Source organism: Monocercomonoides exilis (assembly GCF_001643675.1).
Source record: "Monocercomonoides exilis strain PA203 chromosome Unknown scaffold38-1042076, whole genome shotgun sequence".
NCBI lineage: Eukaryota > Preaxostyla > Oxymonadida > Polymastigidae > Monocercomonoides > Monocercomonoides exilis.
The window spans coordinates 571,901-598,548 of NW_027150583.1; the positions used below are offsets into that span (position 1 = coordinate 571,901).

Genomic DNA, 26,648 nt, shown 5'->3' on the forward strand with positions numbered 1-26,648 from the left:
CAACGACAATTTTGTTTGTGTCTTCATTGGTGATCTGCAGCGAATCGCCTGTCGAACAACATAGGCTTTAATAAGTGAGAATACTTAAGTTTTTTGTTCATTTGAACCCATTCAATAAAATTACCAATAATCTCTACATAAAATGTTATGAAAGAGCGATTTTTCATTTGATGCTGTTTGTTGATTTTTTATTTTTTTGATAATATTGCTTTTATCTCATTTCTTGTTAATCAAATTGATCTTTTTCAATATTTTATTTCAATAAATACAATCAATTTGTTTCAAAACATAAGTCAATTCCTCATCTTATAATTTTTTCAATCAGTTTTGATTGAGAAGAATGTGCAATGTATCTTTTCAATGGGCTCTTTCCAGCATTTCTGTTGCCATTGGAAATAGAGCAGATAAAAAAGATTGAACTGGGAACCAAATACACCGCCTTTTCTGCTACCACTGTAATCTCTGTGATACAGCTGACTGTTCATCCCCTATACATCCAGACTTCCTCTTCTCACCAACCACAAAACATTTCATCTTTTTGTCGTCAATGTCTTCTTCTTCTTCTTCTTCCTTTCATATCTGTCGTCCACAAACCGCTTTATAGTTTTTATGATCGAAAAAGTCGAATGCACATCACAAAAAGCAGAAATTCTCTCCTCATTCAAACAAAAGACCTCCTCTTTTCACTGACACTCCATTTCTTTTGTTAATAACACTCCATTCAGATTCTTCTGAACTTCTTCTAATCTTCCTCTCAATAGTTCCATTTGGTATCGACACTTCGTATTAGCTCCCACAAAATGCTCTCTTTCATATATCAACTCTTTTTATGGCATCTCTTTCATGGACTTCATCGCAACAACAACCAAAGCTGCCAAATGTTCGCACATCACATTCTATAACAGATCTTCAACATCTTCCAACTCATCACAACGTTCTTCTTCTTTTTTGATGTCCTCCTCCTGCAGAATGGGACATCAATAAACAGATCGCTCAATTCTGCGCATCGTATTCATATGCCTTCACGCCTGAAGCGCATTCCTCAATCAATAACGTTGTCTCTTCATTCCTCTCTCCAAGCTTTGCACCACCACTGCTGTGCATTTCAAGTTCATGTATTTAATAACAAAAATACAACAGACAGAAAAATGGAGTCTTTTGCATCATTTTTCTTTTATTACTAACAGCAGCGTCGGATGATAAGTTGAAGAAATTGTTGTTCCATATGATAAATTCATTATTGACTAAGAGGTTAGATAATGAAAGATAATGTCAGAGAAAGAGAGAAAAAGTGAAAAAGAAGGAAGAGTAGTTGAGAAGACCGAAGATGAAGACAAAGAGATGTTTACGAATCAATGCAGATAAAATACCATTTTCTTCTTCTATTTCTATATCTATTTCTGTTTTATCTTCTTTTCCTTCTCTTTTTTAATGTTCTATCTCACTCACTGGAATGGATTCAGATACTGGCAGATATATAGATACAGAATTTGACTCAGAACTGTCTTTTCTTTATTCGATTGAACGGACAACGTCTTATGAAGATAGAACAGAAGGAAGCGGTTGTGAAAAAGAAGATGGTGAAAATGGCGAAGAAGGAAATGAAAAAGAAGATGATTGTTTTATCTCAACTTCTTCTTCTTCTTCTTCTTCTTCTTTTGATTCTTCAACATCGTCATCAAAAACAGCAGAAGTCGAATTCTTCAAGAAAGAAAAAATAGAAAACGATTCATCTTCGTCTTCATCTTCCTCTTCATCCGAACAGTCAGAAGTGAGTTCATCACAAGAAATAGCAGAAAAAAGCAGAAATTGATGAAATCATCGAAGGCTTCAAAAGAAAACATGCGCCACGTCTACCTCTTCCTGTGATCCTTCCGCCTCAAGAAGCAACTCTTCAGAATCCGTCTTAGGTGCTTCGAAGTCAAAGACAGAGAAAAAGCAATCAAAATTCAACACAAACCTTTTTGACACATTCGATTGCTGGCATCGGCACAGGAAGAGGAACATCTCCTTCTTCAATGAAAAATAAATCTTTTCTTTCTCTTCCTTAATCATCTCCTTCTCCCTCTCCTTCAACTTCCTCTTCCTCCTCTTCATATTCCTCATCTTCTCCTGCAGTGACTGACTTCTTTCTCCACCATAAACCACCGCATCGTTCTGAGATTGCTATGGCTCGCCGCATAAGAGCAATGCATCCTCTCCTCCGCCGACGCTATCTCAACCGCTGCGCGCAAGTTGCTTCTGCTTCATGTTCACCGTGCTCTTCTTAATCTACTTCTTCCTCCTCGTTTCTTCGCTCTTCCAGAAACAGAATTCCGACAGGCAAAGAGCAGCAGATAAAGAGGATGAAGCAACAGCTCAGAGGAAGAAGGAAAAGGCAATATTTTGTTTTCCCACCAGATGTGTTTGAGGCGCTGCCGCTGTTTGCAGAATTTCGGATGGTGGAGCGGAATGCTGAGAATCTGAAGAAGAGGAAGGGAGAAAGAGAGAGAGCGAAGGAAAGAGAGAGAGAAGCAAGGAACGAGAGAAGAGAGGAGAGAAGAATAAGAGAAATGAATCAAATGAGGAAGGTATTGAAGCCTGAAAATGATGAAAATAACAATGATGAAGAAAATGATAATAAAACAAAAGCAGAAGAAAACGAGAGTTTATCATTGATGAGAAGAAATTCTTTGAAGGAATCGAAGAAAAAGTAAGAAACTGAATGCCTTTCTGTCAGCTCCATCATCAATGATGAAGAACAACGAAAAGAGAAGAGACACAAACAGAGAGAAAAAAAGAGATTGATGCGAAAGTGTTTCCAGGCACTTGAGTTTCAACGTGATTCTGTTGTGAATGAAGTGCTTTTGATGTTCAGACAAAACAAGCCGATTTCTCCAGCACCGATAGAAGACTCGATAAAAAGACCAGGAATTAATGAAAATGCTGCAAAAAGTGAGGGTGATGATAAAGAAGATGAGAAAAAAGAGAAAGAAGTCAATAATCCTGTGAATGCAGATGGAAACAAGGAAGAAGAGAAAGGATATGAAGAAAACAATAAAGATGCGACGAAAAAGGATATGATGATTCAAACAACGATGAAAACGAAGAAGTGAAATTGGAGGATTCAATGAACAACACCAAAGAAGCTGTTTCTAAAGCAATGAAAATAAAACGGAAGCAGAAAAGAAAACCAATGCAAAAGAGTCCATAACAAACAAAAAAGAAGAAACACATTCCGAAGAGCCTTAATGAGAGCCTTTTTCATAGGAGAAGCAGCAAAAACAACTCCCTTTCCCCCACCTTCACCTTCACATTCTCCTCAACCTAAACAACATTCTTCAGCAAGAGATGCCTTTGCAACGATACACTTTGCACGAGGGAAGCGAAAGGAAGGCGGATGGAGATGGAGAGAGGAGATGTTGGTGCAGCAACAATGCTACTGTCACCTGCTGTTGGAGGAGGAGGAATTGGAGGAGGAGGAGGAGGGGTGAAGTTTGGTGTGATGGGAATGAAGGATTTGAACAAAGAAGTGACAAGGGCGATGCAAGATGAGTTTCAGAATGAGAAAGTGAAAGAGAACGATGAAGAAGCGAAGATCACATTTAATAGGGTCAGAAATTAATCGGTGCCCAAAAAATTAATCGGGACCTAAATTTTCTGGCTCACAGGAGCACTTTCAGTAAAAAATAAATAATAGGAAACCTTTTTTAAACTTTTATATACTATGCCAGAAAATATTTTTTATTTTTTTTATTTCTGTAAATAGATCTGGAATTTTTTGTTTTATTTTTCTGATCAAAGACTTGCTCATATTTTCACGAGCTTTTTGTTTTGAGTGTTTTGAGTTATATCATTGTTTATAAACTTGACTTTTTAATGTTTTTGGTTATTTTATATTATTAAACACTTCGTTTTTTTATTATTTTTTCCATTTCACTAAATTTCAACAAATTGAAGAATACATTCGAATAAATATGTTTTTTCGTTAATTCAAAAGGGAAAATATGAAAACTATCAATTAACAAAGGTATTCAAAAGGATGAAAATCTTTTGTTTTTTATGAACGAGATTTTTTTTCAAAAAAACACGTTTTTATGTATTTTTGCATTTTTTGCTTCAAATCACATTCTTTCATTTCAAAATCTTTGCAACGCACATAACAATCATTTTTTCAACTTCTCTTTAACACGAAAAATCATGATAATTTCAAACTCTGCTCTTGTTTCCAATTTTGTCAAAAAATCATGAAATGGAAAAAATAATAAAAAAACGAAGTGTTTAATAATATAAAATAACCAAAAACATTAAAAAGTCAAGTTTATAAACAATGATATAACTCAAAACACTCAAAACAAAAAGCTCGTGAAAATATGAGCAAGTCTTTGATCAGAAAAATAAAACAAAAAATTCCAGATCTATTTACAGAAATAAAAAAAATAAAAAATATTTTCTGGCATAGTATATAAAAGTTTAAAAAAGGTTTCCTATTATTTATTTTTTACTGAAAGTGCTCCTGTGAGCCAGAAAATTTAGGTCCCGATAAAAAAAAGAGGATATGATAAATTACTGACCCTACATTGGAATCTGATGATCAGAGAGAAAACCTGCTTCGGCTGATGAAACTGCAGGGGACACAGAAGAAGAAGAAGGAGAAAGAAGAGCAGAAGCACAGGAAAATGGAAAAAATGGCGAAGAAGATAGAGGAGAAAGACAAAAATCTGTTTTGCAGCATCCAAAGAATATTATAAAAACATCTTGATACAAACCAGAAGGAGAACAAAATGGTAAGCGATGCACTGCAAGAGGCGAAAGAAAGCCAAAGTCCATTTTTGACAAGAGAGCGGTAATTGGACTGCATGTTGAATGATTTAGCTTATTCTGACCTGGAAGATTTGAGCGATGAATTGGATGTGCCTTGCCGTTATGTGCGTATCAAAAGCGAGGAAAACGGGCAATTTGTGTGGAAGATGCAAAAAGTGCCTGCGTATGCAACAGTTGAAGCGATGCAGACAAGAACGCAGCTGGATCTGATAAGTGCGCTGAAGAGTGGGCTGAGGCATAGCCGAGCGGAGCTGCGAAAAAAAGAGGAATGAAGTAGAAAGGCCGGTGGCCGGACAAAGAGGAAACAGAAGAAACACACAGAAAGTGAAGGAAAGGGGATGTGAAAGGATCACTGCTGCTGTTTCAGAAGGAGAAAGGGATAAGAACATTCAGTTAGAACAGCGTGCCTGGGAGAAGAGATGAGCTATCGTTCTCAAAATTGGTATCTTTCTCCACTTTGCAGAATTCAATGGAGATGGATTTGATGAAGAAATATTCTGCACTCAATTTGGTTGCGCCTTTTGATTCAACAGCAGAATTTGACGCAAATTCAAACATTGCTCTTCATCCTCTTTCTCACTGAACTTCATCACTTGTCAATTCTTCCTTGTTTATGAACATCCAACAACAATCTTCTCCTTCTCTCTGAACATCTTTATCTCCTTCACTGCAATTTCAAGCTATCCATCCATCTTCAACTAATTCAGCTATTCCAAGCCTCCTTCCGCTATCACTTCCTGCCTTAACTTCCTCGTCTCCTTCTTTTTCATTCAACTCCCCTCGAATTCATCGTCAGGCCTCATCTTTCATTTCTATTCAGAATCACAGATAATTATTTATTCTAATAATGAATAACAGCTGAAAGTTTATTACGACGGAAGCGATTCTCCACAAAGCAAAAAATAGTTTGCACGTTATCAACAACTGAATCAATTCTGGCCTTTTCATTTGGAAGCTGAAGCATATGAAGTGAAAAGGAAATGGTATAAAAGCAATTTTTGTTTGGAATGAATAAGTTTGAAAATATCCTTCGACTGATTACACATCTCCAAAATTACAGCGAATTGTTGAAAATGAAACGATGAGTGAGAAAAGCAATTTTGAGGAAAAGGCTTAAGTGAAGAGAAATTATATGAATTCTAGCGCATATCTGAAAGATTGTTGGAATAAGAATATAGAATAAAATATTATCTGAAGAAAATTTCCAGATATGATTGAAGAAATGCTATTTGAAGAAAGGAAATAGACGATTCTTTAAAGCAACAAGTGGAATTTGCATTTGATGAAAAAAGAAATTTGAAGAAAGGAAGAAGAAATATTAATTTCTGAGAGGATGTTAAGGATTTTGATAAAATAAGTGGTGATATGGACTTCAAATGAAAACGCGATGAAAGTTCATGAATGTTGATATTACATGGAATATATTCAAAATAAATGGAATGAAATTACAAGGAGATTACAAAAATTACATCATTTCCTGTGATTTTTGTATCAACTGCGCTGGATGTGAGTGTTTGAGTTGGAACAAACGTTGAGGTGAGGACGGTGAGAGAGGCGTCTTGGAGGAGGGAAATGAAGCCGGTGAGGGCATACTCGATGGTGGCACATGGGGTCTGTTGGGGTCTGCCACAGGCATAGGGTCAGAAATTAATCGGTGCCCAAAAAATTAATCGGGACCTAAATTTTCTGGCTCACAGGAGCACTTTCAGTAAAAAATAAATAATAGGAAACCTTTTTTAAACTTTTATATACTATGCCAGAAAATATTTTTTATTTTTTTTATTTCTGTAAATAGATCTGGAATTTTTTGTTTTATTTTTCTGATCAAAGACTTGCTCATATTTTCACGAGCTTTTTGTTTTGAGTGTTTTGAGTTATATCATTGTTTATAAACTTGACTTTTTAATGTTTTTGGTTATTTTATATTATTAAACACTTCGTTTTTTTATTATTTTTTCCATTTCATGATTTTTTGACAAAATTGGAAACAAGAGCAGAGTTTGAAATTATCATGATTTTTCGTGTTAAAGAGAAGTTGAAAAAATGATTGTTATGTGCGTTGCAAAGATTTTGAAATGAAAGAATGTGATTTGAAGCAAAAAATGCAAAAATACATAAAAACGTGTTTTTTTGAAAAAAAATCTCGTTCATAAAAAACAAAAGATTTTCATCCTTTTGAATACCTTTGTTAATTGATAGTTTTCATATTTTCCCTTTTGAATTAACGAAAAAACATATTTATTCGAATGTATTCTTCAATTTGTTGAAATTTAGTGAAATGGAAAAAATAATAAAAAAACGAAGTGTTTAATAATATAAAATAACCAAAAACATTAAAAAGTCAAGTTTATAAACAATGATATAACTCAAAACACTCAAAACAAAAAGCTCGTGAAAATATGAGCAAGTCTTTGATCAGAAAAATAAAACAAAAAATTCCAGATCTATTTACAGAAATAAAAAAAATAAAAAATATTTTCTGGCATAGTATATAAAAGTTTAAAAAAGGTTTCCTATTATTTATTTTTTACTGAAAGTGCTCCTGTGAGCCAGAAAATTTAGGTCCCGATAAAAAAAAGAGGATATGATAAATTACTGACCCTAAGCATTAGTTCCTCTGTTAGAAACGATTTTATTCAAAGTGATAAAGATGATCCAGATATTGAACTTGACTTTATCCAATGTTTACTATTTCATTTACGCTTGATGAATTCGATGAAACGAATAAAATGAATGGAAATTTGATGGACTTATAAAGGAAAGGGAAAAAATTGAATAATAACTATTATCAATAAATTGGTTTCAATAGTTTTGTTTTCCTATCATTTTTTCTGTTCTTCTTATGAACTTTCTCTTTGCAATGTTTAATTTTGTCAATAATGAATTTTCAATTTTTTTTTCCTTTTGAAGTTTTATTTATTCGTTAAAAGTTAATTTGAATTAAACTTGATCAAAAAATTCTTTTTAATGAAAAAAGGTATGGATTTTTGTTTAAGAAAATTAAACAAATAAATGTTTTATCAATACATGCTAAATACTCATGAAAAATCAATTCTTGTTATCAGAATAAAAAAAACTATTTGATCAATAAATACCACTATAGATTTTATATTTTCGATTTTTGATCTTTTTTTATGATTTCAAAAAAAATCACCCATATAAAATAATTGATTATTATTATTAAATTTAATATTTCAAATTGGAATTAAGTTTGTGATAAATATAAAGATTCTTCAAAAAGAATATTTTTTTGTTTCTTCACAAATTGTTGGACATTTTTCTTTTGAACAATCAGAAGCGTTCTCTTACCAGCTAATAAATTCAGAATTTTGGTCTTGTCTAATTTTATTCACCAGGAAAATGCGAGCACATTTGGAGTTCGGAAAATGCTTCATTCACTTGCATCTTTCTTTTTAATAAACTATGTTAAAAAAGAAACATGGAGAAGCAAATTTTCGTTCAATTTTTATAATAGTATTATTATCTTTTTCTTTCAAATGATCAAAGAAACCATAAGTATTGCATTATTGTTCGTTTTTTTAATCAGGTTTATTGCTTTGTATTTTCTCAATATTCTCATAGGTTGTTGTATATATTATTATTATCATTAAATTCTCTGTAATTGATTAATGATTTTTCTTTCCGGTAGAAGATGTTTGTCAAAATATTCAATTTGGTCCATTTTTTTATGAACGTTCATGAATTTTTGTTTTCCGAGAGAAAGCATTTTAAAAAATGAGTGTTTGCGATGATTGCAGAAGTGGAAGCGAGCGGAAAGAGATTGTACAGGTGGAAATATTCTCTCGTATGTGTATTTTTGATACAAATCATTGAAAGAGATAATTTTCACATTTCTGTTTTGAAGAAATGTTTGCAGAACTTGAAAAAAGCACTGAGAAGACTCAAATGCAAATTGTGGAGGAAATGAAAGACATGCTAGGAGAGATTGACAGAGAAAAACTGAAGTTTATTCTGAAAGTGGAGTTTTACAACGAAATAGACAGAATGATCAGGGAAAAGAAAATATCTTTAGATAATTCCATTTCATTACTAAAGGAAATTGGATATGATAAAGTGCTAAATGGCATATTTAATGCAAGTTATAAGTTTTCTTTTTTAAGCAAAAGATTTGAGAAGATGATTATAGATGAAAATGAGAAGAAAAAAGGAAAAAATGAAAAGCTTTTGGTTGGTCTTTGTGAGAGCTATCTTCCACTTGCGGAATGCAGCTACGAAATGCCAAAGTCATTGCTTTCATCTTGCGTGCGCTGCCTGCTAACAGTTGCATTGGATAAAGATGAAAACGATCAAACTAAAAAAGAAGTGGAAATGGCTTTATTAGCTCTTTCTTGCATAGACGCATTATTCGTTTGATTTTTTTTCTTCAAAAATTTCTATATTTATTGAAATAACTGTTATTATTATTATTATTATTATTATTATTATTATTATTATTATTATTATTATTATTATTATAACAGAAAGTGAAGAAAGATTTGTATTTGAATGAGATGAAAGAGATAATGAAGCATCATCAGGAGCATCGCCATTTGACAAGAGCTGCATGTCAATTTGCTTGGCGGTTTTTGATCTTCCGATATCAAAAGAAAGATGCTCTTGAAGAAATTCTTGTGAATGAGCTGAATTTCATTGGAGAAGCTGCAAGAGAAGTGGAAGAGCTGGTGAAATGTGTGGATTGGAAGAGAGAGAAAGAAGAAAATGAAGGAAAAAGAGAAGAAAATAAAGAAAAAGAAAAAGAAAAAGAAATGAAGAAAAAAAGAAGAGAAATGAAGAAAGATATATGCACTATAAAGGAATGGAGCAAAACAATTGAAAAGTTTTTTAACATTTGTTATTCGCACGACGAAGAATGCAGCAGACTCATTTCTTCTCTCACACATTGCTTCCAAGCAGCGAAAAAGCAATTTATTGATATTGCCAATGTGAATGTGAGGATTTTCAATGAAATTGCAGCGAATCATTCAGAAGGGAATGTAAAGGAGCTGATGGAGAACAACGTTTATGAGCAGGTTTTGAGGGAATTGCAGAGAAATACGATTAATTTAGATTATTTTGAGAATTGTGTGGTATTTGTTTCGATTGTTAAGAATAGAATCTGTGAAGAAGAAGAGGAAGAGAGAGAAAGAGAAAGAGAAGAGAGAGAAAGAGAAAGAAAGAAAGAAAGAAAAGAAGAAAATGATGAAGAATGTGAAGAAGAATGTTTAGAAGAAGAAGAAGAAGAAGATGATGATGATGATGAAAAAAAAGAAAAAGAAGAAGAAGAAGACAAAGAAAATGAAATGAATGATGAAAACAAAGCAGACAAAACCAAATTGAAGATGATGAAAAGAGAATTGTTCGAAAAACAAGAAGAAGAAGGTTTTGAGGATATCATCATAAGCTCACGTCAAATTCTATTTGATTTGAAATATTCTATTGTGAATATTTCTGCTAATCCATCAGATTATTTGCTGAATATTTAATTGTACAACTTTTTTATTTTTATTTATTTTTATTTAAACATATATATAAATTATTTTTATTTTTATTACAAAACACATTTCATCCTCCACTTTATTTACTATTTATATCTAATTTTTTTACAAAAAATGTTATTTTTATTTTTTATTTTTTATCTTTTATTTTTTATTTTTTATTTTTTATTTTTTATTTTTTATCTTTTATTTTTTATTATTTATTTTTTTAATTTTTCATTTTTTATTTTATCATTTCAAAATTCAAACATTTTTATATTTATTTTTACAAACAATATTTTCTTTCTTTCTTTCCTTCCTTCTTTTAAATACATATTTGTGAATTGATTTGATATGATATTGGATGACTGTTGTTTTTATAATTTTTTTCTAATATGATTTGTGATAATCCAACTGTATTTGTGAAATCACCTTTGAAAGGAAAAATAGATAGCTTGTTGAGAAGTTAACTGCATTATCGTTCAGATAATTTGTTCAAAGCCGAACATCAAATGGAAAATGTTTCATTCTCCCATTATATAAAATTATTCTTTTTATGAAGTGATTCTGTCAATGTCTGAGCATCGGAACATTGTAAGATATTGCGGACGAGAACAAAAATTATTTGCAAAAGAATTGCTTGTGCATTTATCCCCTGAAGCAATGAGAAAGCTTCAAGAGGATTTCGAATCAAAAGATATAAAAATAACGGACGTTTGAAATATTATTTCATTACTATTTTGAGATTTTCAACTTTTAAAAATAGTTTGTTGACTTGATGGAAGATCATTTACCTGAGTGTTATTTTGATGAGCATTTTGTTCATGATTTAGTTAATTTGTTTGAAGAAATTGATGTTAATGGAGATAAAACCATGCAATGGGAAGTATTTTTAACAATAATTAATAATTATTTAAAAAAATTTTATCGACATCATTTTTTTTTAGGAGTTCGTTGGATTTATTATTGAATCTTCTTCTTCATTTGAAGCTGAGAATATTTCGCGCCAAAAGGTATGGTGCTTTCAAAGACATTTATTATTTTGTAGTATTATTTCACTGCAATAATTATTTACAGTATCATCACAGTGTTGACTATTTTTTGACAGATACACTCCAGACAATGTTCTATTTTCCTGAGAATCAACAACTTTATTGCTGCGAAGAGCATACAAACAATGTTATAGTCGTAGATCCAGCTGTATACATTTTTTCATTTTTTTAACTCAAAAAATTTTTATGGAAATTATTTTTTTTTTTTATTGATTATTTTCATGTAACTTTACACATTGGTTTTGTTTGTTTGGAATCTAACTAATTGATTGATTTAAGACTGGAACACATCTTCGAACATTGAGAGGGCACACCGGAGCAGTCACAGGAGTTGTTCATTTGCCAAATTTGCATTTGTTTATCACATCTTCTATGGACAGAACACTCTGTGTGTGGGACGAAGAGGAAGGGAAATGCATTTATTTCACTTTAGCCGCAAAAAATGAGGTTTGTTTTGAAAAGTTTCACCATTTTTAGATGTTTATCATTTCTTTCTTTCTTATCTTTTTCATTCATTCTTTTTTTCTTTTTTTATTCTTTATTCTTATTCTTATTCTATTTCTATTTCTATTTCTTTAATATATTTCAAATATTTCTAATTTTATGATTAATATGATTAATATATTTCTCTTTCTCTTTTCATTTTTATTCGACCCTCCAATCAATCAACCAACAAACAAATAAATAAAACAACAAATAAATAAATAAATAAATAAACATTTATTAGGCTGAATCTTCACCTGTGACTGTTCTTTTGTGGGATGAAGAGCATCAGACGCTGTTTAGTGGAGATGTGAATGGATCTATTACTATTTGGAGTGTGGATGCAAGGAGCAAAATAAAAGTGTGGTTGAAGGAGAGAGAGAGAGAGAGAGAGAGAGAGAGAGAGAGAGAGAAAGAGAAAGAGAAAGAGAAAGAAAGAAAGAAAGAAAAAGAAAGAGAATGAATGAATGAGAGAACGATGGAGATAGAGAGAAAGGAAGGAAGGAAGAAAAAGAAGAGAACTTATTGAATTTTGATTAGAAAATGATTATTTTTAGTTTTGTTTAGATCTTGAATGCATCGAAATTGAGATATTTTTATTCTTTCTCCTTTGCTATTATTCATTTTATTTAATAATATTATTATTTTCATATTTAAATTCCCTTTTTCATTTTACTCTATTTTATTTTATTTATATTTTATTTTTATTTATTTTATTTTATTTTATTTTTTCTCTTTCACAAAATCAGCTTGAGATCAAAGGGGTTCTCTATGGACACACTCAATCTTCTTCTTCATTGAAAAATACCTCTTCTCAACTGCATTCATCATTATCTTCTTCTTCTTCTTCTAATTCTTCTTCTTCCTCCTCCTCCCCCTCTTCTTCTTCTTCATTCACTTCAGTTACAAATAGACAAGGAATTGATAGCTTTCGTTCAAATTGTGTGTTTATTTTTGATCTATTTTTAATTTTTGAATTTATTTTTTCTTCCTTTTTGATTTTTGATTTTTGATTTTTCTTCTTTCTTTTCTTCTTTCTTTTCTTGTTTCTTTTCTTCTCTTTCTCTTTCTCTTTCTCTTTCTCTTTCTCTTTCTCTTTCTCTTTCTCTTTCTCTTTCTCTTTCTTTTTCTTAGCTTCTCCTTCCTCTCGCAGCCATTTCGATGAAGCTGCTGCTGTTTTGCAGGATTCAATCGAAGAAGGTTTCAAAAAACAGAAAAAAAACAAAACAGAAAATGGAATTTCTTCTTCTTCTGACAAGCAAGGGAATGATGATGGATATGTGAAGAATAAAATAACTTCTTCTTCTTCTTTATCAATATCTTCTTCTTCTTCTTCTTCTCTTCCCTTTTCTTCCTCTGTTCCACCATTGACTCTTCAACCTCTTTCATCTCCTTCTTCCTCCTTCAATTCTCTTTCTCTTTCTCCTTCTTATTCAACTGATTCACCTTCTTCTTCTTCTTCTTCCTCCTCCTCCTCCTCTTCTTCTTCTTCTTTTTTCTCTTCTCCTTCTTCTTTCGATCATTCACACAAAACATCTTCACTTCGCAACCAAATCTCTGACACTTCAAAATTACTCTCAGAATTCTCGTCATCTTCTTCATCCTCTTCTTCTCAATCTTCTTCTTCTATTTCATCTTCCTCTTTTTCCTCTTCCTCTTCCTCCTCCTCTTCCTCTTCTTCTTCATATTCCTCTTCCTCTTATTCCTCTTCCTCTTCCATCTGCCATCACTCCCGCATCACCTCCCTCCTCATCCTCCCTTCCACCCTCCATCTCCTCGCCTCCTCCTCCTCCGATTCCTCCATCATCGTCTGGGACGTCCTCAAACAAAAGCCCCGCTCTCAACTGCGCAAACACCTGCATTCTGTCAACTGCCTCATTTTTAACCATCCAACACACCATCTGCTCTCTGGTGGGACTGACTGCTGTGTGAATGTGTGGAATCCTCTTGTGACTGACAAAGGGTCGTTTGCCTTTGCGCTTTCTCAGCTGAATTCGCCTGTTGTTGCTCTGGCAAATGTTGGGGGGAAAGGAGAAGTTGTGTCGTTGTGTGAAGATGGAGGCATAAGATTGTTTGACCTGCAGACGAAGACGTTGCTGCAGTCTGTTGCGTTGGATGTGCAGGGGGTGATGAGCGAAGGGATGATGGTGGTGAGGCTATCTGATGATGCGTTGTTTGGAGGATATGGAGGAGGAGGAGGAGGAAAGGGAGGAAGAGGAGGAGGAAAGGGAAGTGAAGGAGGAGAAGGAAAAGAAATATCTCTGCGTTCGAATTCATCACAATCTGTTTTGAGTCGATTTGAGGAGCAAAACAAACAAAACAAGCAAAATAAACAGCCAAATTCGTTTTCTCTGCAATCTTCATTGAATTCACCTCTTTCTCGTTCTCCGCATGTGACAAAGACGAACATGATGAGGAAGATTGAGAAGTTATCGCAGACAATCACAAAACCGATGTTGCATCAGCAGAAATGCAAAAATGTTGTTGTGTGTTCGAACATGAATGAGAAGATGGTGATAACAGGAGGAAGAATGCTGGCGGTGTATGAGTATTCGTTTGGGAGAGGGAAAGGGAAGAGGAAGAGCGGAGGAAGAGAAAGAGGGGGAGAAAGAGAAGGAGAAGAGAAAGAAGGGAAGGAAGAAGGAGGAAGAGGAAGGAGAAGAGGAGAAGGAGAAGAGGAAGAGATTGAAGATGTAGAAGAAGGAGATGTTGGAGTGGGAAATGGAGGAAGCGAAGAAGATGAGGTGAAGATGGTGCTGAGGGCGATGAGGAAGAGGAAGAGAAGAAAGAGAAGAAGAAGAAGAAAGAGAGAGAAAATGATGAGAGAAAGAGAAAGAGGAGGAGGAGGAGGAGGAGGAGGAGGAGGAGGAGGAGGAGGAGGAAAAGGAGGAGGGGGAAGAGGAATAAATTCGAAGGAAATGAGTGAAAATTCCAATAAAAATGGAATGTTGATGAGGAAGAAACAGTCAATGAGTGAAATTGGAGAAGGATTTAGCTTCAGAAATCGAATGAGAGGAGGAGGAGGAGGAGAGGAAGAAGAGAAAGATGATGATTTCGATGACGATGATGAAGACGATGATGAAGGAGAAGGAGAAGGAGACGATGACGATGAAGACGATGAAGACGAAGATGAAGAAGAAGCAATTGATTCTCTTCTGAACTCCTCAAATTCGCAGCAAACTTCTCGTTCGTCGTTCCGCAGCGCATCCAAAATTGGCAGTGTGAATGGCTCTGTGTCGAAGAAGAAGTCGAGGTATGAAGAGATTGAGATGGCGAGGATGGCATTGGCGAGGAAGAAGATGGCAGAAGGAGGGTTTGAAATGCCGAGGAATGGAAGCATTCCGAAGCAGCTGAGGTTGAATATTCCTTCTTCTCCGTCTTCTTTTGGTACTTCTTCTTCTTCTTCTTCGTCATCTCCTTCTTCTTCTATTTCTATTTCAACTTCTTCTTCCTCTTCCTCTTCCTCTTCCTCTTCTTCTTCTGATACAAATTCCAATGAGAATAAGAATAAGAAGAATGCGAATTCAATGAAGATAACAAGACAAAGAGTTGACTATGCAGAAGTGGCAGCGAAGGCGAAGGAGAAGGCGCTGAAGGAGAGGCTGATGGTGCAGTCATTGATTGCTCACAGCGGAAGGAGGATTGGAAAGCCAAAGGTGTGATTTATAAGAGAGAGGAGAGGAGAAAGAGAGGGGGGAGAGAAAAGAAGAGGAGAGAAGAAGAAAGAAGGAGAGGAGAGAGAAAGAGAGAGAGAGATAGAGAGAGAGAGAGAAAAGGAGAGAGGGAAGAAGAAAGAGAGAGAAGGAGGAGAAAGAAAGAGAAAGATAAATGAAATACTGTTATATTTCTACTTAATGTTTTTTTTATTTAATATTTATTCACTTTTAATTATCATTTATTTTAATTAATTATTTATTTATTAAATATTTCTTTTATTTATTTCTTTCTTAATTAATTATTTTTTTTTTCTTATTCTTATTCTTATTGTTTTCATTTTCTATCTCTTCTTCTTTCTTCCATTCACTCATTCATTTCATTTTCTCATTCTCTCAGCCCATCCGTTCTGCTGTGTACAATGCACTTTCAGCCACACTTGCCTGTGCTGTTGAGTCATCCATCGTTTTATTCGATGCATTCAGTGGATGCATCAGTGGGAAATATCATTCTTCTTCTTTTTCTTCTTCTAATTCTTCCTCTTCTTCTTCTTCTTCTTCTTCTTCTTCCTCTCTTATTACTTGTCTTTCTCTTGACAAGAGGATGAGGAAGTTGTATGTGGGCAATGCAGATGGCGATGTGGCTGTGCTGAAGTTCAACAATGGCGCTGTGATGACTCAATTAGAGGGACATGCCCCAATTGTGAGCAGAAATGCAAAGACGGGGAAAATTGGTATGAAATGGGATAAAGTTTTTTAGGTTTTTTTTTTTTTAGATTTTATTGTTATTTCTTTTGTTTTCTTTTATTATTTTTCTTTTGCATTGCATTACTTATTCGATGAATTAATTGTTACGAATTATTTGAATATTTGAAATTATCTTCTTTTATTCTCATTCTTATTCTCGTTTTCAAATTATCTCTTTCTCTTTCTCTTTCTCTCTTTCTTTCTTTCTCTCTCTTTCTCTCTCTCTCTCTCCTTCATCTTTCTCCTCTCCCCTTTCCAGACACCGAACCCCTCCCCATCACCTCCATCTGCTATTCTGACAACTCCGGCTGTGTTCTTTCAACTTCGTGGGAAAAACAAGCCATTTTCCAATCAGAAACAACCGAATTTCTCCGGCATATTTCTCCGCTTTCAGGTGACCTGCTTTGTTCTTCTGTGTCTTCTACACAGGAAATATCGCTTGCAGCTATTGGGTCATCAGATGGCATTGTGCGGTTGTTTGAAATTCCATCGGCTCAACCTTTTATTAATTATTCTATTGGGAATAATAATAATAATCATTCTTCTTCTTCTTCTTCTCCCTTCACCCCACTCCTCTCCATCACCTCCCTCTGCTTCTGCGATGACTTTCCCCTTCTCGTTTGTGGCGATTCATCAGGTTTTCTCCATCTTTTTTCAGTTAAACCTTGTTCTTCCCGCACTCTCATTGCCAAATGGATGAATGTCTTGTGCTACTCAAACGCGTTTTTGCCTCTTTCGCAGCTGGCAAACACGAAAATTGCTGAAGAATTGGTGGGAAAAGGAGGAGGTGGAGGAGGAGCAGGAAATTATGAAGGAAATAAAATAGATAATGGAAGTTTTGGTACTAATACTAATACTAATACTAATACTAATAATACTGTTAGTTTTTCTTCATCTTCTCTTTCTTCTTCTTCTCCATCTTCTTCTCCTTCCCCTTCTGTTGCAGAAAATATTTCATCATCATCTTCTTCTTCCTCCTCTTCTTCTTCCTCTTCTTCCTCTTCTTCTTCTCTTCCTCGCAATCCAAGCCAACTTCTTCCTCCAGCCACTGATACAACATTACCCATTTCTTCGTTCTCTTCTTCTTCTTCTTCCTCTTCCTCTTCCTCTTCCTCTTCCTCTTCAACAAACAATGCAATTAATTCTTCTCAATCTTCTCCGCCTTCTTCTTCTTCTTCTGTTTCAACCACACCTTCTCCTTCTCCATCTTCCTCTTCTTCTCAGCAAGCTTCGAAAAAGATATTACCAATTTCATCGTCATCATCATCATCATCTTCTTCTTCTTCTTCCTCTTCCTCTTCCTCTTCCTCTTCTGTCGATTCTTGTTCTTCTTCTTCTTCTCCCCCTCCTTCCAAAATCCCTTCTCATTCGTTGAATTCTGCTTCTGCTTCTTCTTCTTCTTCTTCGAGAAGAAAAACTGACACTTCGTTTATTCTTCCTTCTTCTTCTGGAATATCTTGTCTATGTTTTGTTCCGTATGTTAAGATTTCTTTGACAGAAGTAGGAGAAGAAGAGGCAGAAGAGAAAGAAATCGAAGGAGGACAAGCAGATGCTTCTTCTTCTTCTTCTTCTTCTTCCAGAGCTGACTTGATAACTTCTCCAATATCCAATAAATCAACATCTTCTTCTTCTTCTTCTTTCTCTTCTTCTTTCTCTTCTCTTTCTCCTCTTTCTTATTCTTCTTTCCCTCAAACCGCTCATCTTCTCTTTTGTGGAGATGAAAAAGGTTTCATCACTGTTTATAATCTTCAGCCGCTCATTCATCTTTTGGGGCTGAAATCGATTTCTGAGACAATCGAAGAAAGAAATGGGAATGTGAATGGAAACATAAATAAGAATACAAATAGGAAAAAGAATGTGAATGTGAATGGAAGTGGAAGAAATGAAAACAAAAATGAGGGGAGAGAAGAAGAAGAAGGAGAAGGAGAAGGAGATGGAGATGGAGAAAGATTAGATACAGCAATAAGGACCTATTCTTCTTCCTCTTCTTCCTCTTCTTCCTCTTCCTCTTCCACTTTCTCTACAATTCTTGAACAATCATCGTCATCATCTTCTTCTTCTTCTTCTGAAAGACGTGACGGATCTGCTCCCTTCGTCATCCATTTCAATCCTCTTCCTTCTTCTCTCTTTTCTTCTTCTTCTTCTTCTTCTTCTCTTTCTTCTCTTTCTTCTTCCTCTTCTAATTCTTCTTCCTCTTCCTCTTCCTCTTCCTCTTCCTCCTCTTCCTCTTCTTCTTCTACTCTCACTCTCTCACCGACCATTCGTGATCTCCTCATTCTTGTGGGCAGATGGCGTGCTCATTCGGAGTCCGTCACTGCTTTGCAATACATTCCGTTGAATGAAACATTAATGTCTGCTTCTTTGGATGGCACAGCCTGTTTGTGGGATGTCAGGGCGTTTTTGGAGCAGAAGAGCAGAAGAACAGGAAGAGGGAGAGAAGAAGAAGAAGGAGAAGGAGAAGGAGAAGGAGAAAGAAGAGGAGGATTCAGAGAGAGCAAAAGAAGTTGGAAAAGGAAAGATAGTTTCAAATTCAATGAAAAAGGAGAAGAAACCGGAAATTCGCAAAATCCTTCAAAAATGCTGAATATTTCTCCTTCTTCTTCGTCTTTTGCTGTTTTGACCAAAAAATTAATGCCAAACAAACCGTCAGACAAGAAAAATAACCCAAAACCAAACATGAAAGATATTAAACAAGAGGGAGAAAAAATGAATGTGATTTCCAATGCCAACACAAATGCCCTCACAACATCGCCATTTCAGAGGAGTTTCCAAGGAAGTCTTTCGAGTTATGCCACTTCCTTCACCACATCCAGCTCTCCCCAAAACAACCAGCTCTTCCAATTTGCTCATTATCCACACTCAATCATTGCTCGTAGCTCCTCCTCATCCTCTTTCCAATCCTCATCTTCCTCTTCCTCTTCCTCTTCCTCTTCCTTTTTCCCCTTTTCTTTTCTCCCTCCCTCTTTCCTCCCTCCTCCCCTTCGGAGTATCGTGTGTTTGGGTCGAATTCACTCTGTCTGTGGAGCAATTGACTTGCCCAGTGAGGAAGAAACAGATGGCTATGGAAACAGCAAGAGGATGATTAGAGTTGCACTGAAGATGGCGCTGCAGCAGACGAGAGAGGCAAAAGAGCTGAGGGAAAGAGAGAGAAGAGATGGGAGTGTGTTGAGCGGGGAAGAGGCGGAGAAGAAAGTGGATGATGAGTTTTTTGGGTTTCTGGATGAATTGAATGGAGTGAATGGAATGAATTCAAGTGGTTCATCATCATCTTCTTCATCATCGTTATCTGGAACAGGTGCAGGCAGTTTGGTGGGAGGAGATGGAGAAAGAGAGAAGGAGAAAGAGAGGGAGAAAGAAAGAGATGCAAGAACAAGTGTGAAGGGATTGTTTAGAGCAAGTGCAAAAGCAGTTCTTTCTGCTGTGATGTTTGCAGATTCGTCAAAGAACTTAGAAAAATCACCATTGAAAATAGGAGAAAGAGGAATTTTCAGCAAAAAGGGAAAAATGAATGTGAGCCAGAAAGAAGGAGACAGTTTGTCTTCTCCTTTTAAGACTCGTGTTGATTCAATGAATGCAAATCAAGATAGTCAAAAACCAAATATCAAAGGAAATAATTCCACCACTCAAGATTCTTTTGCCTCGAATTCTCTTTCTCCTCCTCCTCTTCCTCCTCTGCCTTCACCTTCTTCATCGCCATTATCTTCTCCTTCAGCCTCCACTTCATCATCTTCAACAACTTTGCCTCCTCTTCCTCTTCCTTCCTCTCCTCTTCCTTCTCTTTTTGCAGCACAAAACACCAGAAATAGCACTTCCACAGATGAAAAAGCGATTTCTTTGGTTTCTCCAAAAGGAGCAAAAGAGAATGAGATTGATAAAGAGGATAAGACAAGAACTGAATTATCATCTTCTTCACCCCAAAAATCTCTTTTAAATGAACAAAGCACTGAAAAGACAACAGACAAAACAAAAGTTTCCTCATCAAATTCATCCAATTCATCCAATCCCTGGCGTTTTGTTCCAGTGACAGCGCCATTTGAGGAAGAAATGACACGAAAAACGAAAGAGGTAATGGTGGAATTGAGAGCGAAATTGTGTGAGCGAAGGAGGAAGAAGAGGGACACAGCAGGGGCAGACTTTGGAGATGGATTTGTAGTTGCTCGGAGGGTGTGTGGAGAAGATGCAGCATCGAAAGAGATTATCAACTTGGCTGCGCAGACAAATAAGATTAAGGAGAGGAAAGAGAATGGAGTGATTGGAGGAGGAGGAAGTGATGTTAATGTTTCAACATCTTCTTCCTCTTCCTCTTCTCCTTCTCCTTCTCCTTCCTCCTCTTCCACTTCTTCTTCAATGAGCACCCCCACTCCTTCTGTTCTGGATACGCCTCTCTCTTCTTCTCGCTATTCTCCTCTGAACAGCGACACGATTGAGATGCGTGTTGCAATTGACAGCAGCGGAAAGGGAGTGATTGAGCATCTGAATGTGAAGTCCAGCCACAAAAGAAAGAGAGACAGTGGAGATGGGAATGAAAGCGGAAGAGAAAAAGAAAGAGAAAGAGGAGAAGGAGAAAAAGGAAGTGGAAGAGAAAAGGGGAATGTTGATGAGATAAGCAAAAGCAGTGCAAATGAGACAGAAGACAAGAAGAATGTCGAAAATGAGAAGAATTCGAACAACGCAAAACACTTTCGTTCCATTTCTGTGCCTTTTGCTTCATCTCAATCGCTGTTTTCGAGCAATTACAGCATTAAGCTCCCTCCAATAAATGGAGAAAACTCTCAAGTTTCGCAGGCTTCTGGTATTAAACAGATGAATTCTTCTTCCTCTTCCTCTTCTTCCTCTTCATCATCTTCTCCTTCTCCTCTGTTCCATTCATTCCCCTCAGTTGTTTCTAATCCTTCTTCAAACACACCCAACAACACGTTTTCTTCTCCTCTTCCACAAGATTCTCTTTCTTCATCATGTTCTTCTTCTTCCTCCTCCTCCTCCTCCTCTTCTTCTTCTTCTTCTTCTCAATCTTCCTTTTCTATTCCTCCTCTTCATCGTCACGACACCTCATTTTCAATCGCCTCTAATTCATCTTTGTCTCCCTCTCTTCATTCATATCGCTCTTCCTCAACTTCTTCTTCTTCTTATTCCCCTTATTCCTTTGCCAACATGCCAATGACTTCTTCTGCCTCCTCTTCCTCCTCCTCCTCCTCCTCTTCTTCTTCTTCTTCGAACTTCCTTCGTTTGCGTGTGCCGTTGGAGAAGAAGAACGGGAAATTCATTTCGAATGTGAGGGCACAGCTAATAAAAGGCGCGCAAACAGCAAGAGAACTGAGAGAAACAAGAGAAACAAGAGAAATGAGTGGAATTCGAATGAAACCGATTGATGGAGCAAGAAAGGAGCAAATGATGGATGATAAAATGAATGTTGGGAGTGAAAGAGGAAGAGAAGGAAGAGAAGAAAGAATATGTGGAAGTTTGACTGAAAGAGTAGCACAGTTCAATCGATTAAGCAACGAAAGAAGAGCAGAGCTGACTCCTTTGGATGAGAATGAAAGAGAAAGTGGAGAAGAAAAGGAAGAAGAAAGAGAAGGAGAAGAAGGAAAAGGTGGAGAAAGAGAAGAAGAAGAAGAAACAAAACAAAGAACTGTTTTTCATAACAGATCACAATCACAATATTTTTCATTTTCATCTTCACTTTCTCCTTCGCCTGCTTCTTCTCCTTCTCCTCTTCATGCTTCTTCTTCAGCTTCTTCTTCCACAAAACATTCCGTTTCTAATTCAACGTCAATAACTTCTTCCCCATCATCATCTTCTTCTTCCTCTCCCTCTTCTTCTTCCCCTTCTTCTCCTTCTCGTCCTCAGCCCATCCGCCGCCAAATGAGTGCCATTTTAGACAGACCTCGCTCGCAATCGGTGGACATCAACATGAACAAGCCCTTTTTGCACGAGCATTCCTTCAAAACGAACCCAATTCCGTTCAATTCGCACTACGAAAAGCTGCTTTCGGAGAGGAATTTGAGGAGACAGATGAGCGAAAGGCTGATTTCGTCGGGGGCGGTGGACGAAGAAGGATTGGCACTCATTTTGTATACGCCCATGCAGAACGATAAGGAGATTGCGGGGAGTGGAAAGGGAGGAGGAGGAGGAAAGGAAGAGAAAGGAAAGAGAGAAGGAAGTGGGAGAAGAGGAGGAGGAGAAGGAAGAGGAAGCGGATATTCGAATAACAGAACGCAAACTTTGCTTGTTTCTCATTCATCCTCACCAAATCTGCATTCATCTTCATTTCCTTCTTCTTCCTCTTCCTCTTCTTCTTCTTCCTCTTCTCTCTCTATTTCTCAAACAGCAACACCAATTGACACTCCAAGTATTCTTTCTTTGCCTTCTTCTGCTGTTCAGTCAATGAGACGGCTGCCTCCACTGGCTGAAGAACCTTCTGGGTGAATAAAGAGGAAGAATGAAGAATATTTTATTTTATTTATTAATTTATTAATCTTATTTTTATGATTTTATGATTTTTATTGGAGAAATAGTGATTATCAATGGATTAATTAAAAGGAATATGAAGAAAGAGAAAGAGAAAGAGAAAGAAAAGGAGAAAGAGAAAGAGAAAGAAAAGGAGAAAGAGAAAGAGAAAGAGAAAGAGAAAGAGAAGGAGAAAGAGAAAGAGAAAGAGAAAGAAAAGGAATTTATCATTGAATGAAAAAGAAGAATTTCTTTTCTTTTCTTTTCTTTTCTTTTCTTTTCTTTTCTTTTTTATTTTTTGTTATTGTTTTCTGAGAAAAATCTTTTTATTTTTTGTGTATTTTATTTCAGATGTATATTGATATCTTCCAACAGGAAGATCAACATTTATTGAATATTTGTGATTTGTATGTTAATTTCGCTTCTTTTCTCTTTTCTTTTCTCATTTCACTTTTCTTCTTATCTTCTTATCTTATATTATTTATCTTTTCTTCTCTTCTACCAAAATTTTTATCAACATTTCATTTAACTGCTTTCGGTTTTTTGCTTTGTAAATCAATCGAACTTCTTTTCTCTATTTTTTTAAACTGAAATTGTGATTTTTATGAAGATAAATGAAAAGTTATTTTTTATTTTTTCTGTTTTTTCTTTTTTCTTTTTCTTCACAAAAAAAAAAAAAATTCTCTTCTATTTTTCTGCTTATTCATTCAATTTCCTCTCGATTTGTTACTAAAATTCTTCTTCTTCAATGATTTTCTCTTTAATTTGAAGTGTATGCGTATGGAAAAATAAAAATCAATCTGATTTTTCTTGTTTGACATAGAAAGATGAAACATTCATGGAACTTGTTATTGTTCTTTTTTTTTTTTGATTCAAGAGTTCAGTTGAAGATATTTACATAATGTTTATTTTTTTTGCAACTTCACAATGCTCAGTTCATAATAATTGGATCTATCACAAGCAGATTTTAAAATCCAACTATTTCTTTTTTTTTTTTTTTCCTATCATTTTGAGTTTTTGAAATAAGAAAAACTTGATTTTTGAAAGAATCAATAAAAATGTTTTTCTTAAAATTAAAATAATTCTATGCCATTTTCATCTCATTTGAGAAGTAAATGTGACAAAATAATATGACTCGGAATAATTTATGAACCTTTCTCAATCTTTTGCACACTATTTGCATGAGAATGAGAAGTTGAATGAGAATTTGAAAGAGAATTTGAAAGAGAAGGAGAACGAGAAGGAGAACGAGAATGAGAATGTCTGTGACTTTTATGATAAAATGGACTTTTACTATGATTATGATGATGATTATAACTAGAATGAGAAGAATGACTAGAAAGATGATGATGTTTATGATGATGACCTCTGTCATTTTCATTGAAATTTTTGTGTTTGTGAGAGAGAGGTGAAATGTTATGATCGATTTTAACAGGATTCATTTCGGAATTGAAATCTAAATTCAAATTGGATGGAGAAGAAGAAGATGGTGATGATGAGGAAGAAGATGAAGATGAAATGGAAGAAGAAGAAGATGAAGAAATATTTTTTACTGGCGAAGAATGAGAAGAAGAAGAAGGTTGCTTTTCCTCTTTTTTATTTTGTTCTCCTTTTTCTTTCTCCTCTTTTTTTTCTGTTTTTAATTTTATCGAAGATTTTTCTTTATTCAACCGATGAAAAGCAGCATAAAATCTATTTCTTTCGTCTTCTTCTTCATCTTCCCCTTCCTCTTCTTCTTCTTCTTCTTCTTCTTCTTCTTCCTTCTGTTTGTTATTCATTGAACTTATAAAAGTATTTGAATAAAGAGGAAGTTTTATTCTTTCTGTCTGTTTTGCTTTATCATCACTTTTCTCTTCTTTTGTTGATAAATTTTTGTCTTTATCAGCTTTTTTGCTTTCTTCAAATTTTCCTTCTTCTTCTTCTTCTTCTTCTTTTCTTTTATCTTCTTTTTCTTCTCCTCTTTTTCCTTCTTCTTTCTCTTTCTCTTCTTTCTCTTTCTCTTCAATTTCTTCTTCCTCCTCCTCCTCCTCTTCATCATCATCATCATCATTTTCAAAAACAGCCTTGAATAAATCAACAGGAGGTCTGACAATTCCTTTTTGTGTGGTTTTTTCCACTTTTGACTTCTTCTTTTTATTCATTTTATTTTCTTCTTCTTCTTCTTCTCTTTCCTCTTTCTCTTCTCTTTCTCTCTCTGTCTCTTTCTCTTCTCGTTCTTCTTCTCCTTCTTTCTCCTTCTCATCATCATCTTCTTCTTCTTCTTCCTCTTCTTCCTCCTCCTCTTCTTCCTCCTCCTCTTCCTCTTTCATTAGTTCAAAAATAGATTTTCCTCCAATTGGATGAACAGCTTCGTTGTTTGCCTGCTCCCATTCAAGTGCATTCCATTCATTGGATAAAGTTGGCTTGTTCTCAGAGGAGGAAGAGGAAGAAAGAGAAGAAGAAGAAAGAGAAGAGGGAGAAGAAGAATTTATTGATGAGGAGGAGAAAGAAGAAGAAGAAAGAGAAGAAGAAGAATGAGAAGAAGAAGAAGAAGAAGACAACTTGAATGCGTTTATTTCCTCTTTCTCCCCTTCTCTATTCACAAACGGAGGAAATGAAGGAATGGCATAAGAAGCATTGTTATTCGCATTTTCAATGGTTTCATTCGATTTTCCGAGTGTTTCTTTAATCAGCTCATTCAAATACTTGCTGGCTGATAAAACTTTCTCTTCTTTAATTCCTTTTTCATTCATTTTTAATCCTCTTCCTTTTTCTCTTTCTCCTTCGTTTCTTCTTTCTCCTTCTCTTCTTCTTTCTCTTTCTCTTTCATTTTCTTTTCCTCTTTCTTTTCTGTTGTAATCATAATCATTCGAATAATTCCAATTTTTCTCTCTTCTTCTTCTTTCTTCTTCCCTTCCTCTTTCTTCTCTTTCTTCTTCTTCTTCTTCTTCTTTTCTTCCTTCTCTTTCTCTTTCTCTTTCTTCTTCTTCTTTCTCTCTCTTTTTGATGTTGAGTCTCTTCAAAAGCAATGGAGAAGGCTCAAAATGCAAATAGCTTCGTTTCCATTCAGAATATTCAATGGAAGAAGAGGAAGAAGAGGAAGAAGAGGAAGAGGAGGAAGAAGAGGAAGAAGAGGAAGAATTTGAAAGAGAAGAAGAGGAGGAGGAGGAGGAATAAGAGGGAGAAGAAGAAGAAGAAGTATTATTTTGATAAGCATTTAATTGGTAAAAAGGATGAAGAAAAGAAGATTTTGAGTGAGAAGAATGAGAAATGCTGTTGAAAGGAAGATTTGAGAGCTCAGAAACTGTTGGGAAGGAAGAGAAAGAAGAGGAGGAAGAAGAAGAAGAAGGGGAAGAAGAAGAGGAAGAGGAAGAAGAGGAAGAAGAGGAAGAAGAAAATGATGATGATGATGATGAAATAATTAAGTCATTGTTCGTTTTTCTTTCACTTTCATTTTCTCCTTTTTTTGATACAACTTTAACAATCATAACTTCATCATCATCATCATCATCATTTTTTTCTTCTTCTTCTCTTTTTCTTTTTTCTTTTTCTTTTCCTTCTTCTTTTATTTCTTCTTCTTCTTCTTCACTTTCATCCAACAATTCTATGATTTCTTTCATTCCATCTTCCTTTTTCACTTTGAACCTTATTTCTTTCTCTTCTTTCTCTTTCTCTTTCTCTTTCTCTTTCTCTTCTTTCTCTTTCTCTTTCTCTTTCTCTTTCTCTTTCTCTTTCTCTTTCTCTTTCTTTTTCTCCTTCTCTTTCTCTTTCTCCCTCAAATTTCCTTCTTCCAACCTCTTTCCAAATGTTTGTATTATTCCACATTCATCTTTATCTTCTTCTTCTTCTTCTTTCCTTCTTCCTTCTTTTTCTTCTTTATCTTCTTTATCTTCTTTATTTTCTCTTCCTCCTTCTTCTTCTCTTCTTCTTTCTCTTTCTCTTTCTCTTTCTCTTTCTCTTTCTCTTTCTTCTTCTTCATTGTCATTCGAAGAAGCAACCACAAATCTGTT

The 26,648-nt window shown here is 35.1% G+C and overlaps 7 protein-coding genes across 7 annotated transcripts; 6 read left to right on the plus strand and 1 right to left on the minus strand.

Annotated features, from left to right (window-relative positions):
• Positions 1-1,453: 1,453 nt before the first annotated feature.
• Positions 1,454-1,813, plus strand: MONOS_16688 (uncharacterized protein; the record flags this gene model as incomplete). The annotated part of the gene is made up of 1 exon (XM_067869574.1): positions 1,454-1,813. One exon carries the CDS (start codon positions 1,454-1,456, stop codon positions 1,811-1,813), a length of 360 nt encoding a protein of 119 aa, XP_067723212.1.
• Positions 1,814-3,379: 1,566 nt separating this feature from the next.
• On the plus strand, positions 3,380-3,604 carry MONOS_17941 (uncharacterized protein; the record flags this gene model as incomplete). The annotated part of the gene is made up of 1 exon (XM_067870912.1): positions 3,380-3,604. The coding sequence occupies one exon, from the start codon at positions 3,380-3,382 to the stop codon at positions 3,602-3,604; it is 225 nt and encodes a 74-aa protein (XP_067723213.1).
• A 1,234-nt stretch (positions 3,605-4,838) lies between these two features.
• MONOS_9238 (uncharacterized protein) lies at positions 4,839-5,075 on the plus strand (the record flags this gene model as incomplete). Its single annotated transcript, XM_067879718.1, has 1 exon — positions 4,839-5,075. One exon carries the CDS (start codon positions 4,839-4,841, stop codon positions 5,073-5,075), a length of 237 nt encoding a protein of 78 aa, XP_067723214.1.
• A 3,755-nt stretch (positions 5,076-8,830) lies between these two features.
• Positions 8,831-10,684, plus strand: MONOS_9239 (uncharacterized protein). Its single transcript, XM_067879719.1, has 2 exons — positions 8,831-9,171; positions 9,285-10,684. Exons 1-2 carry the CDS (start codon positions 8,941-8,943, stop codon positions 10,284-10,286), a joined length of 1,233 nt encoding a protein of 410 aa, XP_067723215.1. The 5' UTR covers positions 8,831-8,940; the 3' UTR covers positions 10,287-10,684.
• A 166-nt stretch (positions 10,685-10,850) lies between these two features.
• MONOS_9240 (putative WD domain, G-beta repeat) lies at positions 10,851-11,806 on the plus strand (the record flags this gene model as incomplete). The annotated part of the gene is made up of 5 exons (XM_067879721.1): positions 10,851-10,991; positions 11,044-11,163; positions 11,225-11,290; positions 11,355-11,477; positions 11,609-11,806. 5 exons carry the CDS (start codon positions 10,851-10,853, stop codon positions 11,804-11,806), a joined length of 648 nt encoding a protein of 215 aa, XP_067723216.1.
• A 2,135-nt stretch (positions 11,807-13,941) lies between these two features.
• Positions 13,942-22,638, plus strand: MONOS_9241 (uncharacterized protein; the record flags this gene model as incomplete). The annotated part of the gene is made up of 3 exons (XM_067879722.1): positions 13,942-15,468; positions 15,866-16,199; positions 16,607-22,638. 3 exons carry the CDS (start codon positions 13,942-13,944, stop codon positions 22,636-22,638), a joined length of 7,893 nt encoding a protein of 2,630 aa, XP_067723217.1.
• Positions 22,639-23,350: 712 nt separating this feature from the next.
• Positions 23,351-26,258, minus strand: MONOS_9242 (uncharacterized protein; the record flags this gene model as incomplete). Its single annotated transcript, XM_067879723.1, has 1 exon — positions 23,351-26,258. One exon carries the CDS (start codon positions 26,256-26,258, stop codon positions 23,805-23,807), a length of 2,454 nt encoding a protein of 817 aa, XP_067723218.1. The 3' UTR covers positions 23,351-23,804.
• Positions 26,259-26,648: the final 390 nt, after the last annotated feature.